Here is a 17883-nt window from a genome sequence, read left to right on the forward strand (position 1 = left end):
ACATGCCTGCAGCACCTCAGAAACCTCCAAACTCAGAGGCTCCTGCAGCAGCTCTCTCTCTCTCTCACACACACACACACACACACACACACACACACACAAACGTGAGGCTTGCCTCATAAGCCTCCACCCGGCTGGACTTCAGAGCAGGAGATTCCAGGAGGGCAGGGGCGGGGTAGTTGGCGTGTCACACTCCCCCAACACAGCACCTGGTGCGGCCTGCACACACACACACCCCGCACCCCCGTAGAGACACCACTGATTGTTGGTATATGAATTTTGTAGTTAAGTTGCTTAGTATTGGAGTCCACATTGTTCTTTATTATAATGTGAAGATACAACATAACCAGGAAGGGAAAGAAAAGAAAAATAAAAAAGGAAAAAGAGAGGGTGAGATCCATCTATTACATCACCCCTCCTTCCCCCAAACTCGACATGTGCATTTCACTCTCTTCATATGGCCTGAGCGGGTTTTGGCCAAGACCGTGTCAGCACAAAATCTGCTAATGCTGTGGGCAGGTAAGAGAGAGGGATGAAGAAGAACTGGGCATCCCAGCCCCCAGAATAGCGAGTGCGGGGGTGCTCGGATCTCAAGGCATGCTCCATGCAGTCAGTGACCAGGTACAGATCCGGGGAGCATCGAGTTGTCAACGACTCTTTGAGCATCTCGTAAACTGTGTTTAAAAAAAAAAGAGGGCAGTATTATAGTAATTTGTGGGTCAAAAACTGTGCCACAGAAAATACAGTAGCCCTGCCTTTAATCACAAGGGTAATGCACTGCCAGCTCGAAAATCAACAGCAGCAACTGGTACAAATATTTGGGGTATCTCTCTCTCTCTCTCTCTCTCTCTCTCTCTCTCTCTCTCTCTCTCTGAGATGTACATTCTGAGGCCCAGACCAAAAATACAACTATTCTATGAGATAACACATCCATGAGTCACATCTGTGTTTCCACCCATGTGGGATTTGTGACCACAGATTTATTGCAATCCAGGGCTTTCTTTATAGCCAAAGCTGCATCCTCCTGTGCTGCCGCCAATCATGCTTCTGTAGACTTCCTGTGTCTGCATGTAGCTGTCCCAGCAGCACTTGCCACCTAAAAGTGTAGGAGCTTCCCCCTGAGTGTTTGCCCTTGTGAGGGCAGTGAATGTCATGCTCTTGCCAGTGACAGCAGAATTTGTTTTCTCCTGATCAGAATTGGGGGGGGGAGGGATAGGGGGAAGCAATTAGAGCAAATGTGCAAACACACAACCAAGTTATTATTATTATTATTAGTAGTAGTAGTAGTAGTATTTATATACCGCTTTTCAACTAAAAGTTCACAAAGCGGTTTACAGAGAAAAATCAAATAACTAAATGGCTCCCTGTCCCAAAAGGGCTCACAATCTAAAAAGATGCAAATGAATACCAGCAGACAGCCACTAGAACAGACAGTGCTGGGGTGAGGTGGGCCAGTTACTCTCCCCCTGCTAAAAAAAGCAGCACCCACTTGAAAAAGTGCCTCTTACGCAATTAGCAGGGGTTGTTCATGAGATAACACACAGCCCAATCCTAGCTAAATCCCTGTGTGGCAATGCGGTGGCATCGGCATGGGTGGTGCTGCACCCCATGGTGGATTTAAAGCTGCTGAAGGTTTCTTTGGGTTAAGATAACATTTTTTCCCTTGTCTCAAGTTAAGCTCCAACAGCTGCTACTGTTCTACTCAGACCTGCACCAGTGATATCAGTGGCGCAAGTTCAAATTGATCCTTGCAGGAGCAATCTCAGGAGAGTGCTGAAAGCCATCTCATCCTCCTGTGCTGCCTCCACGACCGGGCAACATGAAAGAAAGTGTCACCATGATACTAAGGGCATTGTGACCAGGATAAATTTGGGAACCACTGCCCTACAAGCGAGAGAGACAGCTGCCCTTTGAAACCAAAAACAAGCTGTCTCACCTCCTCTGAGGACTCAAAACTCACAAATACCGAAAAATCACAAGTTTTGCACCATACTTCAAAAACACAAATGGAGAGTATCAAACTCACAAATTAAGAGATGAAAAAGTAGGAAAGAGGTACATGGATATTCACAGATGTCTTAGTGGATAAGGGAACCTATTTGAGTTTTGCTTCCAAACGTGGAGTTATTCTGTAGGAAATTCTCATTTCTTCATGGATTTTTGCATGATTGGTCTGGGCCTGAGTTTGGAATAGTCCCACCAGTTCCCAAAGTGTTAAAAAAAAACACAATTGAATTGTATAAGCAGGTAGAATTGGGTGCAGAAGGACAGATTTAAATATGGCAAGTGTCTTCACTTTCAAACTGGGAGAAATGCATAAGCTATGAGTGGCCAACCTGTGCCATGGGTGGTGAAGAGCAATGGATGTTCATGGAGAGCTGGTTGGCCTGGCTATGACATATAGTGAGGCCTGCTTCCCATGATACAACATATCTACTTCTGCTTGAACTATGCAGTGTTACGTCTGGGGACAGGGAGCAGAAAACATTTCAGGCGGAGTTTCTCCATGCCATTAGGACACGATGAACAGGGATCCTGATGTGCCCCTCTCCATTCTTCCAGGCCCTCTAAATTTTCCATCTCCTCTAAATTTTTATGACACCTCTCACCCCAGTTATTTATAGTAACTTACTTTTCAAGGCAATTGAAGAGTGCCTCTTCCATTACTTAGGAATTACAGTGTGCTTTTTGCCTATTCCGCAAGCATGCCAAAATGACAGGGCAATGGTGAAGCTTAGTTTGCTGGATTCCTTTCCTCAGAGTCAGTATCAAGGGACAAACAGCCCATCCTTCAAACCAGCAGTCTCCAAACTGGGGACTGCTGTGCACTGGGAAAGGCTTCCTCCGCATGAAAAGAGCATTCTGTTCCACCTGGGATCCTGCTTACCTTGCTGCTGACATCTCCCAAGAGAGAGAGAGAGAGAGAGAGAGAGAGAGATTGCATGTGGCAAGAAATTTGAGCACAAAGCCTGTTGGGGTGACAGAAGCCAGAAGCAGCTAGCTGAAGTGAAGTTTGGGGGAGATCGGATGTGTGAAATGGAGACTTCCCCATGGAACGGTAAGCTCTGTCCACACAGGAGCAGGATTGGTCCGGGAGCTGGATCCAGCCTGCAGGTCGGGGTCTGGTGGGCCCTGCTTCAAATGGATGAGGAGGCCCTGCTGGCAAAGGTGTCCCCAAATGGCAAGCAGAATGTAGCTTGGAAATCCCACTGTTTGCACACACACAAACTGTTCCGTCCTCCCAGCTCCTGCTGGTGCACACACCCCCTCCTATTCCTCCCACGCAGACCATATCAGAGACTCACAGTGATCAAAGTAGCTCTGGCCATAGCTTTCTTTGATTTCCTGTGGAGTGCTGACCCATTGCTGCTCCAGTTTCTCAAGATTGAATTGGACATCAGTCATGGATGTTCGGAAATAGCCCGGCTCTACTATAGCTACTTTCACCCCAAATGGGCGGAGCTCACGTCTAGAAAGAATCAAAGGATGAAAAGGAAGCAGTAAGATGTTCACATGCTTGTCATTTTGGCTGCATTCATTTTTCAGCTGGAAAAGCGCTAGAATTGGAGTCACTAGCGTGTCTCAAAACATGCTAGAAATGCGATACATTATAAAGCAGAAGGAAAATTGTGTTGACAGTACCTCAGGGTGTTTTCTTGATGTTTCATCATTGCCTTATAAATATTAAAGTAACTTTAAAGTTATTAACTTCTGAATACTGTTTTTAAACTCTCGAGAATGGTTGGCTGCTTCTGTCCAAGTTTAAAAACCCCTCTTCCTCAGCCTCCTCTATTTTCCATACAAGATGGATGCAAACCAGGTGTTTCCACAGAGCAGGACAATAGGAAACATTACTAAATGGAGGAGGCCATGTTTTCTATCCCCGAGCTCGCAGGATAGATACCTTGGCAAGTATGCTAGAAGATAAAAATGAAAGCGACCTTAGAGTGCTAGAAGAAGGGGGGGAAGCTCTCTAGCTCTTCTAGTGGTAGAAGCTGAAAAACAACGCAGCTTTTATAAGAAGTGCTTCTGAAGAATAAACTCCACTCTTCTCATGGATTATGATTATATTTCAAGCAATTGGATACCTTAGCTTGTTTGCTGTGAGAATCCATAGTTTTCATATTCAGGAATCATGAATACAACCCAACAAACTGCTGTGGTGTATCCTCAGGACTTAAAATAAACCCTCTAGTTCAGCAGAGGCAGACACTTGTGGAAGTGGGGAGAAATGGGGTTTCAGGAGTGGGGAAGGGGAAAACGGCATCTTTTTTTTTTCCCATTAGCAATCGCTCCACTTTCACTTTTGCAGCTTTGGGGAGCCCTGCAGACAGTTGCGCAGGGCTCTCCGCACCCCCGGGAGGCTGCAGGAGGCTCTGGTAAATGCACCCAAGCCCCTGCAGCCCCCTGAGCGGCGCGATTCTGGGGATCACGCCACTGCCTTCCCCCTGCCCCACTACCTTCCCCCCACCCCCACAAGAACTTACAGTGGTTTTCAAACTCCCTGAAAGTTTGAAAACCACTGGTTTAAGGCCATCCCCTGCTGTGCTACTAGCTGTGGTTTGACTTGCAATTTCTGCAAGACTCCATATGCAGCTGTGGCTAAGTTTCGATGTAGTCAAGGCTTTCCTGCTGCCATTGCACACTGAAATGGCCACTAGAACAGGCCCTGTTCTGGAATCTGAAGGTGATACTTAAAGAGTATCCATGGAGATAGAATTGAAGTAGAATGATGGTAATGCGAGGAGGCAAGCATGAACTGGATGGGCTATTGCTCCCCAGATGGTGGTAGACACTGATAGCCCCCTGAATTCCAAACTGGAGCTTACTTGGCTAGGCAGGTTCATAATCAATTGTCTCATATGTTCCAGGTGAGACCAACCCAGTGAATAAAAGGAAGCATTATTTTATCCAAATGCATTGCAAAATATGTCTCTCAAAACCACATTGCTTGATAGGGAATGTTTGTTTCCTTACCTCAGAGCTGCTTTGCAATTATGTCGGTGCTGGAAAGTGGGTTAGGATTGTGCCCTTAGGAGTGTATATGTCCATGTTACTGTATCTAGCTGCTGATGTCACACAGACTGGTGTCTGCACAGGAAGCCCAGTAGACTTGGGCTCCAAAGATTATTCTGTTTCACCCTGTCCCACCCCTGTTCTGCCCACCACTGTCACCACACTCCCCTGCTCTGTTTCCCCCTTTCCCTCCCCCTTTGGAAAGTGGCCCAGAAGTGGCTCACATCTTTGTACCCCCTGATAAAATTCCTCTTGGAGGCCCTGCAGTTAGTACAGCTCCAAAATGATCTTTGATTTCCTACTCTTGATCTGAACTGACCTGGACTCCGGAGAAACTTGGGGACCTCTTGGCAATGTGTTGATGCTGACATTAGAAGTGGTAGAGGATTACCTGAGAGAGTCAGAAAAAGCTTCCACACCATACTTTGATGGACAGTAGCCTCCTCCATAGAAAGCCAGTCGCCCCAGGATGCTGGCCACATTGACCACCCTTCCTCTGGCCTTCTTCACAAGGGGCAACATGTGCAGAGTCACATCAATCAAACCAATCAGGTTGACATTTAGCACTTTTGCAAAGTCATCTTTAGACAGCCATTCATTGGGGGCTACAGGATACAGAATTCCTGCATTGTTCACCAAGCCCCAGAGCCCTGTGGAAAAGAGGCAGCAACTTACTATAATCAGTGCATAACCAGAGCTGTACAGCACTAAATATGTATTGCTGGGGAACAGTTAGTCGGAATCAAAAGCAGTCATTTGAATAGTAGTGAGCTGGGTGTTTCCAAAGGTTAGTGTCATGATGACACCACACAAACAAGCCCAGGCCCCACCAGGAGGGCTCAAGAGCACACCCCGGGCAAGACCTCAGGCAGTCTCACAAGGTGTTCTGGTATGGGTAGGAGCCCTGCCCAAGGGGGCGTCTCCTGGTTGTATAAAAAATTCACAGGCAAGCAGAAGGAGTGAGACTTGTGGCTTCCCAGGCTGCTCTGGGGTTGCGTTTGCTTTCAGCCTGTTTGTCTCCCGGTTGTCCACAATACTGTGGCCAGGTTGCCTGCTGAACGTTGGCAACGTCCCAGCTCGGCTGAGCGACATCCCCACACCCTCAGCTGCCCAACCCCTGCTTCCGCCGTGGAAGAGTGGGACGGAGGAAGCAACCCTGAGCAAAGATCACGTTGGTGTCTAGAGTCAGGGAGCGCTGTGGCGTGGGTGCGCGTTCCCCCCTCCCTCCGGCTGACTTCCCAGGTGCCTATTCTGCACCACCACTGAAGGTACAGGAATCCTATCCACTTGCACAGAAGTAACAGATTTTTTTTTCTTGGTCTGTCTCCGTTCAAGCTAAGAGCTAAAAAAAAGTAGAGGCGGCCGCTCAAAAGTGTTACCAATTGAGCCCCGCTGCTCCTAAGGCCAGCCTTGGTAGAGGATTACCTGAAAGAATCAGAAAAAGCTTCCATGACATACTGTACTTCGATGAATTCCAGAGGTCTGGAAGTCCATAGGAAAACCATGTCAGACCTAACTGATAGGTTCAGTTAGTTTTTAACAAGCTTAGCATTTCTTGTTCTAGTCTGTGTCTTGTCTGTATTCTGCCAACTGTCTTTTATATGCCTTTCCATTTATATGTAACAGTAACCTATTTAAAATAAATCAATTATATCTTTACAAGCTGTGCCTTACTGAGTCCTAAGGAATTGGGATTCATCTTGCCCAGCCTGGTTGCCAGCCTGCTACCAAAGTGAGTTGTGTGTTTACAAGAGTCTTGAGTCCTGGGTTCCCTTGGCATTGGAAGGTGGAGGTCAGGGGCTGCAAGAGCTGGCTTATGCTCGTATGTCTTCAGCTGCCCTGGAGGTCAGGGGCCTGGCTGTTATCCAGGGTGGTGGCGGCAAATTAACTAAGGCTTAGCCCTAAGGAAACCCAGGACTCCTTCTTAGCTATTGTTGAAGCTAATCAGGTGGACCTGAGTTGGAAAACTTGCACTCAGTGATTTGGTTTATTTGGCTAATAACTACACCCTGGTAACACTGTGATATTGTTGGTGCTGAGATACCTGGAGTGGTAGAAACACTGAAAGATAGTAGCCCTGACTCTTTGGCTGGTGACTTAGCCAGTGTTGCTAAGAAATCAATTGGGAGCTGCCTGCCTGACCTACTAGGTTTGTAGGCTAAGGTGTCAGAAATCAATCAGTCTGGGGGTATCTTGTAGCTAAATTCCCCGACTGTGACAGTTGACTTATTGGTGGCACAAGATTCTTTGCTCTATTAGCTACAACAGACTACAGTACTATACAGTACGTTTCTGGGCAAGGTAATTGAGCGGGTGGTGGCGTCCCAACTCCAGAGGGTCTTGGATGAAGCGGATTATCTGGATCCTTTTCAATCTGGCTTCAGGCCGGGCTTTGGGATGGAAACTGCCTTGGTCGCTTTGGTGGATGACCTACGCTGGGGACTGGACAGGGGGAGTGCGTCCCTGTTGGTCCTGCTGGACCTCTCAGCGGCTTTTGATACCATCGACCATGGTATCCTTCTGGGCCAATTGGCCGAGTTGGGAGCTGGAGGCACTGTTTTGCGGTGGTTCCACTCCTACTTGGAGGGTCGGTCCCAGATGGTGGTGCTGGGGGATGCCTGTTCGACACCCTGGCCCTTGAGATGCGGGGTGCCACAGGGCTCAATTCTGTCCCCCATGCTATTTAACATCTACATGAAACCGCTGGGAGAGGTCATCCGGGGCTTTGGAGTGGGGTGCCATCAATATGCCGATGACACCCAGCTCTATCTCTCCTTTTCTCCAGACTCCAGGGTGGCGGTTGAGGGCCTGGAGCGCTGTCTGGAGGCAGTGAGGATCTGGATGGGGGCTAACAAGCTGAAATTAAATCCGGATAAGACAGAGGCTCCCCTGGTTTGGAAATCCTCGATGCAGGTGCTGGAGTATCGGCTTGCACTGAATGGGGTTGCACTCCCTCTGAAGGAGCAGATCCACAGCTTGGGGGTCCACCTGAACTCGCAGCTGCTCCTGGATTCCCAGGTGGCGGCTGTGGCTAGGGGGGCCTTCGCTCAGCTTCGGCTGGTGCGCCAGCTGCGGCCGTACTTGGATCGTGCTGACCTGGCCACAGTGATCCATGCCTCGGTGAAATCGAGATTACTGTAACGCGCTCTATGTGGGGCTACCCTTGAAGACGGTTCGGAAACTGCAACTAGTGCAGAATGCGGCTGCCCATGTGGTTACTGGAGGTAGGCGGTTCGACTCTGTCAGTCCGCTTCTCCAGCAGCTGCATTGGCTGCCCATTCGTTTCTGGGCCCAATTCAAGGTGCTGGTATTGACCTTTAAAGCCCTATACTGCTCTGGACCAGGGTATCTTAGAGATCGCCTACTCCCGTACAATCCAGCTCGTCCTCTTAGGTCAGGGGTGCCCAAACCCCGGCCCGGGGGCCACTTGCGGCCCTCGAGGCCTTTCAATGCGGCCCTCAATGAGCCCCCAGTCTCCAATGAGCCTCTGGCCCTCTGGAGATTTGTTGCAGCCCACACTGGCCCCAGGCAACTGCTCTCAGCATGAGGGCAACTGTTTGATTCTCGTGTGCTGTAGGATGAGGGCTTCCTCCAATGCTTGTTGTTTCACATCTGTGATGCAGATGTAGCGGCAGCAAAGGCCAGCCTTGCTTTGTGCAAGGCCTTTTTTAGGCCTTGAGCTATTGCAAGACCTTCATTCATTCATATAAGTTCATCTTTAATATATTCATTTATGTAAACTTATGTAAATTTATTCAAATTTTAAATGTAAATTAATTCTCCCCCCCCCTCCCCGGCCCCTGACACAGTGTCAGAGAGCTGATGTGGCCCTCCTGCCAAAAACTTTGGACACCCCTGTCTTAGGTCATCAGAGAAGGCCTTTTTACAAGTGCCGCCGCCTAGGGAGGTACGTGGGGCGGCTGCAAGAAATAGGGCCTTCTCAGTAGTGGCACCAACGCTATGGAACTCCCTTCCCCTTGACTTAAGAATGGCTCCCTCTCTTGAGACCTTTCGGCGAGGCCTGAAGACCCTTCTGTTTAAACAGGCCTTCTGAGTTCTCGGCCTTTTAACATCTTTTTAACATCTTTTAATATTTTTTTACAGGCCTGATTCTTTTATGACTTGCTGCTGCTCTATGCTCTTTTTACCTATTTTTTATTCTGACTGCTGTTTTTTATGATGTGTTAATATGTTTTTATTTGTTTTTAAATTATGTTTTTAATATTTTGTAAGCTGCCTTGAGTCCCTTTGGGGAGAAAGGCGGGGTAAAAATAAAGTTATTATTATTATTATTATTATTATTATTATTATTATTATTATTATTGTTTTTGTTGTTGTTGTTGTTATAATACAGTGAATCCCCTGGAATGAAGCAAGGACACACTACATATGCTCAGATGGGTAGCTGAGAAACACTTTGACCAATTAAGGGCGCAATCCTCACCAACTTTCCAGCACTGAGGTAAGGGCAATTCAGCTCCAAGGTAAGGGAGCAAACATTCTCTTACCTTGAGGCGGCCTCTGTGACTGCCACCCAACCACAGAATGCAGCACATGCCCCATTGGCACAGCTCTGTCAGTGTGGGAAAGTTGGTTAGGATTTTGGCCTAAGAGAAAAAGTCTGAGGGCGCAATCAAGACCTTACATTAGGCCGGCTCAAGTCCCTTGCACCAGGCCAGAAATGTCACAAAAGTGCCGTAAAGCACTTTCATGCCACTCTGAAGGGACTTAGGGTAGCGCATGAACTTGCGCCAGCCTCCCTGCACTGCCACAGGCCCTGGGGACAGGTAGGTTTGTGAGCTTGGCCAACACAGAGGTTTGGGGGTGCGTGGGGAGGTGGAGAGGAAGTGGGAGGGAGGTGTTTCAGGGTCGGGGAGGGGAGTGGCGGGTGTTCTTGAGGGTGGGATTCTAACCCTGTTCCTGGGCAGCCAGATCCTAATCCCATCCCTGGGCAGCCCGCACCAGTCCTGGGCTGCTCGGATTTGCCCCACCTCCAGATGTGGCACAGATCTGAGTAGCCCCATTGGGGCTGCAGTGGCTCCTTCCCCTTGCCTCCGGCTGAGCCACTTTCCCCTTGCCTCCGGCTGAGCCACTTTCAGCCCAAACCTTGCACTGGATACAGCGCAGGCCCACTAGGCTGCCTGTTCCAATGCAAGTTCAGATTGCACTGTGAGAGTTTTGCAGCTGGCAAGCCAAATAAGCTTGATGATTATGGCTACAGCCACTTGTTCTTATACATGTGTCTGCCCCATTCATCTATAAAGAGGGGACACTTTCTGCACACAGATGAGAGAAACCAAATTCCCCCCTCTGCTGAACTAGCTACACTCCATTGCTTGAATTGTTTTTTCTTCATCTCTCCAGGAAATGAGCTGGACTGGGGAGAAAGGTACTTGAAGGGAGGCAAGGTAGGGGTGCGGAGTGAGTTTAATTGCTCTCATCCATGTCCTTCCTGCATAGTAAAAACAATAAAACACAAACCCACCACCACCCAACTCCTTGCTTTATACATGAATATGGCAAAATGTGCATAAATACACATGGTCAGCCCTGTCTTGATTAGTTGCTCCTAAAGTTTGAGTGTCTGGATGGGTGACTGAGCTCATTGAGACCATGCTAGTCTAGTGATTCAAATGCTATCTAGTTCTGCCAGCTGACCTCACTTCCCCGGGGAGACCCATCTTACATCTGGAAATCTTACACCTGGAGATGGGGTATACACAACAACTTGGTTTAGAGGTAGCCTATCTCTGAATGCCAGATGCAAGGAAGTGGCAACAGGATACAGGTGTCTTGCTATCTTGTGTGTTCCCAGAGGCATCTGCTTGACCACTGTGAGATACAGGAGGCAACACTAGATAGGTCCTTGGCCTGATCCAGGGAGGCTCTTCTTATGTTCCCATGCAAAATCAGCTCCCCATTAGAACTATCGACTCTGACTGGAGCAATTCCAGAAGTTTTGCTTGTTCCCCAACATACTTTAATGTCATTATGTAAAGGAGGCCCTACTAGAATCTCCAGGATTGTTTCATAGAGATTGGTGCTGATTCCTGGAGACTCCAGGCCAATCCCAGAAGGTTGGCAACCCTACTTCCCACACGTCATTGTTTCCCAAACTATGGAGCAGACCTCTAAAGAAGAATCTGTGGGGTGGAAAGGCAGGATTAAATAAGCAAAAAAGCTACTTCTGCAAAGATGATGAACAGGAACAATTCTGACCACAGCACAGAAAATATTGCATGGCTTTTTGAGAATGGTCTTATAAGTGAGGGTTCTCCAAAGCTCAGACCATGACTAGTATGATCAAACGCAAGGAAAGAAAAGATGCCTGTGCCCATATTAGGTGTGTAGAAGATGGAATTTCTACAGCAGCAGATTGTAACACAGGGGTGAGGAAAGCTGTGCCTGCTGAAGTGCAGCCATCTACACAACTATACAGGAGCCCTATCATCTCTATTCACCCTAGTGATAATTTAATGAGATCTCTGAAAGAGAGAAGGGGGAACCTAAGCCTAGGGACAACCCAGCCATGAGGCCGGTTTAATCATCGTTTTATGCAAGTGTTGGGGGCATTAGTAGAGCTGAGGGATTAAAGGAGTCCCACACACCTTGAATTGACTTTTGTTAAGGATGTTACTGGGACAAAGAAAGAACTGCAGTCTTTGTGACACAAAAGCAGAAAGAAGAAGTCAAACCAGAAGTCTAGAGTCCATAGGAGAGAGCAATCAACACACCCTAGACTTATGCAACAGGCTCCCCCTGCTGGTGACCCAGTGTTATTACACACATACTGTAACTTTTCCAATAGGAGGAAAAGGCAAGGTAGTGGAGGATGCCCTGCAACCACCCATGGCCCAGCTGTTCCATTCTCTTCTTACATGCTCAGAAGGAGCACAAGAGGGTGGCTTATGCCCTGCTCCAACTCCACTGCTTCTTGCAAAATGGCCAGTGAAGAGAATGCTGAAAGTGGTGGGTTTTACTTCCACGGTTCTCCAAGCTGGGCTGCTTTAGTGGAACATGAGCAGGAAGTTAAAGTCGCTGGTAGGAGAGGACTGTGTTTGTATACTAGCACTAGCATAGGTAGGGCAGCAGAATTGGGGGGGGGGGTTGAATGTAGGAGTGGGTTTGGATGGCAGATCAGCACAGCCCTCCCCTGCTGAAGCTCCTGACTGCTGTGGACCGAGTTTCCTCAGGCTTAGGGTGTCACCTTTTCTTCCTGACAGGCATGGTGTCTTTAATAGCTGTGTGACAGACAGAAATACAAGCATCTTTTTTCAGCAATATGTGCCCAGACAGGGTAAGCTGTATCTGTTTCATTTCTGCCTGTCATGGTGTTAAAGAACAGAACCCAAGCTGAGCAAATTTGAACTTCTACTCAAGCTGGCAAAGAAATGGTAAGAGGAGAGGAAAAAGCAGGAGAGAGGAGGGTTGCCAGCTTTTAAAACCTGTTTTCCTGTTTTCCTTTAACAGCAGCTCAGTGTCCTGATATGGGCAGGTGTTAATGCATGTTTCCAGGTTGTGGAAAGTTCCTGCATACCAAGTTACTGTTAAACACACAACAGCAGGGCTAGATAGATTTTGTGGTGAGCTGGCAACCTTAAAAGATATACCAATGGGGAAAAAGAAATGCCCTTGCCAAAGAGCTCTACCCGGTTTGGTTTTAGAGGAAGATAATTAGTAAGCTTATTTTATACAGTCTAAGAAGCATTGCCCTACTCAATATGCCCCACTTTCAGCCCCAGAGCTTCAAAGAACTGGAAGAAGTCGGGCACTGTACCTTTGCTCCCCACACATCCTTTCACCCACTTGGTTGCTGCTTCAACACTCTCTGTGCTGGTGACGTCCAGGATGGTGGTTCTCAGCCGCTCCGACGTGACCTTCTCTAGCTGCTCTGCCCCCTTCTGGGTGAGGCAAGCCGCCAGAACCCTCAGGCCCTGGACATCCAATTGCCTGGCCAGCAAGTTCCCAAAGCCAGAGTCGCAGCCAGTGATGAAGACGTATTTCTCAGTCAGGTTCTCCACCGTCTGCCTCTCCCGGTACCATCGGTGAAGGAAGTAAAGCCCCAGCAGGGCAGCCAAGTAGAGCCACATGCTTGCTGTGTATCACAAAATGATAGCAAAATGCAAAAGCAAAATGCAGGGGTTTTTCCTTGCGTTCCAGGTATAATTTTCCCAGTCTATTCTCATTCTGCCATTCTTGGACAGGAACACACCCTTATGAGACTACTTAGCAGCACCCAAAGGGTCAAAGATTGGTTGGTAAATGTAAACAAAGCCAAGTCATGCTTATCTCCACCCTGCAGTTCATTGCACTTTTTTCTGAACCAAATGACATTTCCCATAAAGTGCTCAATGTGCAATGAACAATGCAATCTTGTACATGGTTATTTGTACCCCATGTGTCTGATGGGGCTTCCTCCCCAGTAAAAGCATAAAAGACTGCATCCTAAGTGAGACTGGCCTATAACCATCTTGTGCCTGGCAGGGACAGGATATGAACCAGGAATTGCTTGATTCATTGTTCCGTCTCCTGGTCAACTAAACATCACTGAGCAGATAAAAGTTTCAGCAATCGTTCTGCAAGGGCAACCTACATTCATTCAGTAGTTTTATGACTCATAACAGTCCTCTGGCATATCTGGTACAGGCATGAACCAAGAACCAAAATATTTCTACAGAAGTGAATATTCTGCCTTTGTTTTCAAGAATCTCAACATGCCCTCCCTTGCCTCCTTGGATTCCAAGATACTCTTACGGCACTGGGTGATCAAATGGCAAGGACAGAGTTGTTGTACCTTTAATATTTGCAAAGCAGAGGGAATTTCAACAGTGATACTTCCCTCTTTGTCATGACAAGCTGCACCTACCAAAAGTCATTCTTCTGATCAGTGATCAGCAATTGAAGAAAGACCTGTGCATCTGGTCACTTTTTCCCTAAGATGCAATCGATACTCCTTCCTTCTCTCAAACTCCCCTCCACAGTTGCTAGGCTTTTCTGATGCTTGTGATCAGATCCCCTGAGCTTCACATACAGAGAGTTTAAAGTGCTCTTCAAAACAAGGGAGTTACTTTACCTCAGAATCCAGCTGTGAAATCTGTCTGAAGCAACAGCGCTCAAAAAGGAGTTGTTATTGAGCCATCCTATTAATCAGTTCCAGCCTCCAGCCTCCGCCAGAAGTTGTACAGGACTCTGGATAGGTTGGAAAGTGGATGCCAAGTTCTGTGGCTAAAAAAGGAGAAAGTCCAAGGAAAGGCTCCAGGGCTTTATCTATGCAGAGATAATCACTCTGGACTTTTCCCTATGTTAACTAAGCTGCAGTGTATTTGTATGTGAGAGATGGCAAACTACATTTAGGGCCCAATCCTACCCAGCACAGGAGCAGTAGTGCTAAATGCCCACTGTTGGTATCCTGCGCTGGATACAAGCAGCCTGGATATCTCCTCAGGGGAAGGGGACATTCATCCCCTTACCCCCAAGTAAAGCCCCAGCCTGCTCAATGGGACTTCTCAAATCAATGCCAGCTAAATCTCAGGCGCAGAGTCAAGACCCATTTTGGACTTTTGAGCCTGACCCCCCAAACAGTACTGTCCCTCCTTCCTGTTCCTTCCTCCCTCCCCTCACCCGGAAATGCCCCCTGTCCTCCCACAACCCTCCCCTCACTTTCATTCCACTTAATGCTTTCCTGCTCATCAGTGGCAGCTGGGGGTAGAACTGCAGTATTGGTGGAGCAGTGCAGGTCTCCCCACCGGCACTGCTTCCTCTCCAGGTTGCACAAACATACCTTATGGCATTTTTGCTACACCCTTCACTGGTGCTGGAGCTGCAGCATCAATGGTACAGAAGCCTAGGACTGGGTTCTTAATTGCTAACTTCAGTTCTTGCAAAAATCTACCAACTCCTTTCACCTTTAAACTGTTTTACTTACAGTTTCAGGACTTAAATAACTTTTTGGGATGAGCTGGGCAAACTAAGGTTCTTTAGACCGAACACACTATGCTCTGGTGTTTTAAAATTACATTTCATAAATGCAGTTCTAATTTAGCATTTAATGGCATTGTCACTGTGTGCATTAGGGCGCAATTCTAACCAACTTTCCAGCTGTGTCAATGTGGTGTGCACTGCATCCTGCAGTGGGGAGGTAGTCAAGGGGGCCTCCTCAAGCTAAAGGCATGCTGTTGCCTTACCTTGGGGACTGCATTGTGGCTAAGTCAGTGCTAGAAAGTTGGTTAGGATTGCGGCCTTAGGGCCCAATCCTATCCAACTTTCCAGCACCGGTGCAACTGAAATGCAGCCCCAACATAAGAGAACAAATGTTCGTATATCTTGAGGAGACCTCTGTGACTGCCTCCCCACCACACGATGCATTACACACCCCATTGGCATGGCTACACCAGTCCTGGGAAATTGGATAGGATTGGGCCCTTAGTCTTCAGTTGGTATCTTGTGTCCTGTTGAGGACTCTGCCTTGCATGAGTTCCAAAATACTAGTTTCTACCAATTTTGGAACTACTTGTGGGACTTTGATATAGTGTTCTAGGCAGCTGATTTATCTGAGATGGAAGTGCCGCATTGGATAGGTTTGCTAAGAGGTGTTAAAGCAAAATTCATGGTTGGAAACATGCTGACCACATGGAGCTTTTTTTTACTGCTCACACCGTACAGCTGATCTGCAGCTGTCAAAGCATTTGCTGCTAACCATGAAGCCATGGAGATTTAGGAAACATGGCAGATTCTGACCACAGGAGCTCCCACCCTTCCTGACTCCTTCCTTAAATTATACAAGAGAAAAATGTAGCCTTGACTGTTAAATAAATAAATAAATCACAGATCACTAAAAAATCTAGGTGTTTTAGTGGACCATAAGCTAAGCGTGAGCCAGCAGTGTGATGCAGAAGCAAAGAAAGCTATCGCATTGCTGGGCTGCATTAGCAGAAGCATAGATCGCAGATCATGAGAAGTAAAAGTTCCACTATATACTGCACTATATACTTCTATATATACTTCCACTATATATACATCCACTATATATACTTCCACTATATACTGCACTATATACTGCACCTCAACAGGTGGGAAACCCTGGCCTCTGAGCGGCCCGCTTGGAGGCAGGCTGTGCAGCATGGCCTTTCCCAGTTTGAAGAGACACTTGGCCAACAGTCTGAGGCAAAGAGGCAAAGAAGGAAGGCCCATAGCCAGGGAGACAGACCAGGGACAGACTGCACTTGCTCCCGGTGTGGAAGGGATTGTCACTCCTGAATCGGCCTTTTCAGCCACACTAGACGCTGTTCCATAACTACCATTCAGAGCGCGATACCATAGTCTTTCGAGACTGAAGGTTGCCAACATATATACTGCACTAGTCAGTCCAGTTTTGGCCACTGTGTTTTAAGAAGGATATTGATCAGCTAGAGCAGGTTCAGAGGATGGCAGCTAGTAATGGGTCTGGAAATTAAGTCCTATGAGGAACAGTTAAAAGAGCTTGGTCCATTTAGCTTGGAGAAGAGAAGACTGAGAGGATATTGAATATGGATATGAAAATTGAGGGCCCAATCCTATCCAATTTTCCAGTGCCAGTGCAGCCGTGCCAATCGGGTGGTGGAGGGGCAGTCACTGGGGCCTTCTCAAAGTATGGGAATATGTGTTCCCTTACCACAGGGCTGCATTATGGCTACACCAGAGCTGGAAAGTTGGATAGGAATGGGCCCTGAGTCAAGTATCTGAAGGGATATCACTTAGAAGAAGGGGAAGACTAACTTTCTGTGGTTCCTGAGGGCAGAACTAGAACCAGTGGGTTGAAACTGCAGGGGAGTAGATTTAGGTTAGGCATGAGGAAGAATTTCATACTGATAACTGACACTGGAACAGTCTGTCTCATACAGTTATGGGCTCAGCCTCATTGGGGGTTTTGAAGCAAGAGGCTGTATGGCCACCTGTCAGGGATGCTGTAGTCACCTGCCCTGGGCAGGGATGGGGTGAGACTAGATGATCTCCAAAGTTCCTTCCAACTCTAACGTTCTATTATGAAATCTCAACTTGTGAAAAGTGCCACAGGGCCCAATCCTATCCAAATTTCCAGCACCGGTGCGGCCGCAGTGCAGCCCGAAGGTAAGGGAACAAATGTTCCCTTATCTTGAGGAGGCCTCTGTCACTGCCTTCCCACAACTGGATACAGCGCATGCCCCATTGGCACAGCTGCACCAGCACTGGAAAATTAGATAGGATTGGGCCTATAGACAATTGAACAAAAGCTTAGTGTGACTTTGCAAACAATGCATTTGCTCACACACTAGGAAAACAAAAACCAAAAGAAGGAAAAGCTCCCAATGCACACGAAAAGTGCATGCAATAGTACATGCCATTGCATTTTGCATCACGCAACCTGAAATGCAAGCTTCACAAAGTTTAAAAGCAGATTGTTGGCATGCACATTTTACCAAGGCAAACTCAGCCACCTGGCCATATGCCCCCCACTTGAACAACCTCCATTGTTATTGTCTGTTCAGACTGCAAAAATAGTGGGGTTGTTAAGCCCTTGACAGGTCACAACATATGACTGGTACACTGCATTCTGCTTGGTGGCTTACAAATTGTGCAGGCCTGCTGAGAACTGATTTTTAGTATCTCAGGCTTATGCTTAATGGTTCTGGAGTTGGACTTCAACCAGGAAGATCCAGATTCAAATCCCCACTCAGCCACAAAGCTTCCTGGATGACCCGCCAGTCACTATCGCTCAGCTTCGCCTTTCTCACAGGGTTGTTGTGAAGACAAAAGGAGTGAAGGAACCATGTATATCAGCGTGAGCTGCTTAGAGAAAGGATGGTATAAAAATGTGAATAAATGCCGGCAACATGCTGACTGTTGTGCCCA

General features: G+C 47.5%; 1 protein-coding gene across 1 annotated transcript; it reads right to left on the bottom strand.

Moving 5' to 3' along the window:
• Window positions 1-298: 298 nt before the first annotated feature.
• LOC136639940 (17-beta-hydroxysteroid dehydrogenase type 6-like) lies at window positions 299-14190 on the bottom strand. The gene is made up of 5 exons (XM_066614644.1): window positions 14090-14190; window positions 12794-13111; window positions 5408-5666; window positions 3306-3469; window positions 299-674 (listed from the first exon to the last, which is right to left on the bottom strand). Exons 2-5 carry the CDS (start codon window positions 13104-13106, stop codon window positions 454-456), a joined length of 957 nt encoding a protein of 318 aa, XP_066470741.1. The 5' UTR covers window positions 13107-13111; window positions 14090-14190; the 3' UTR covers window positions 299-453.
• Window positions 14191-17883: the final 3693 nt, after the last annotated feature.

The sequence above is a fragment of the Tiliqua scincoides genome, chromosome 2 (assembly GCF_035046505.1).
Source record: "Tiliqua scincoides isolate rTilSci1 chromosome 2, rTilSci1.hap2, whole genome shotgun sequence".
NCBI lineage: Eukaryota > Metazoa > Chordata > Lepidosauria > Squamata > Scincidae > Tiliqua > Tiliqua scincoides.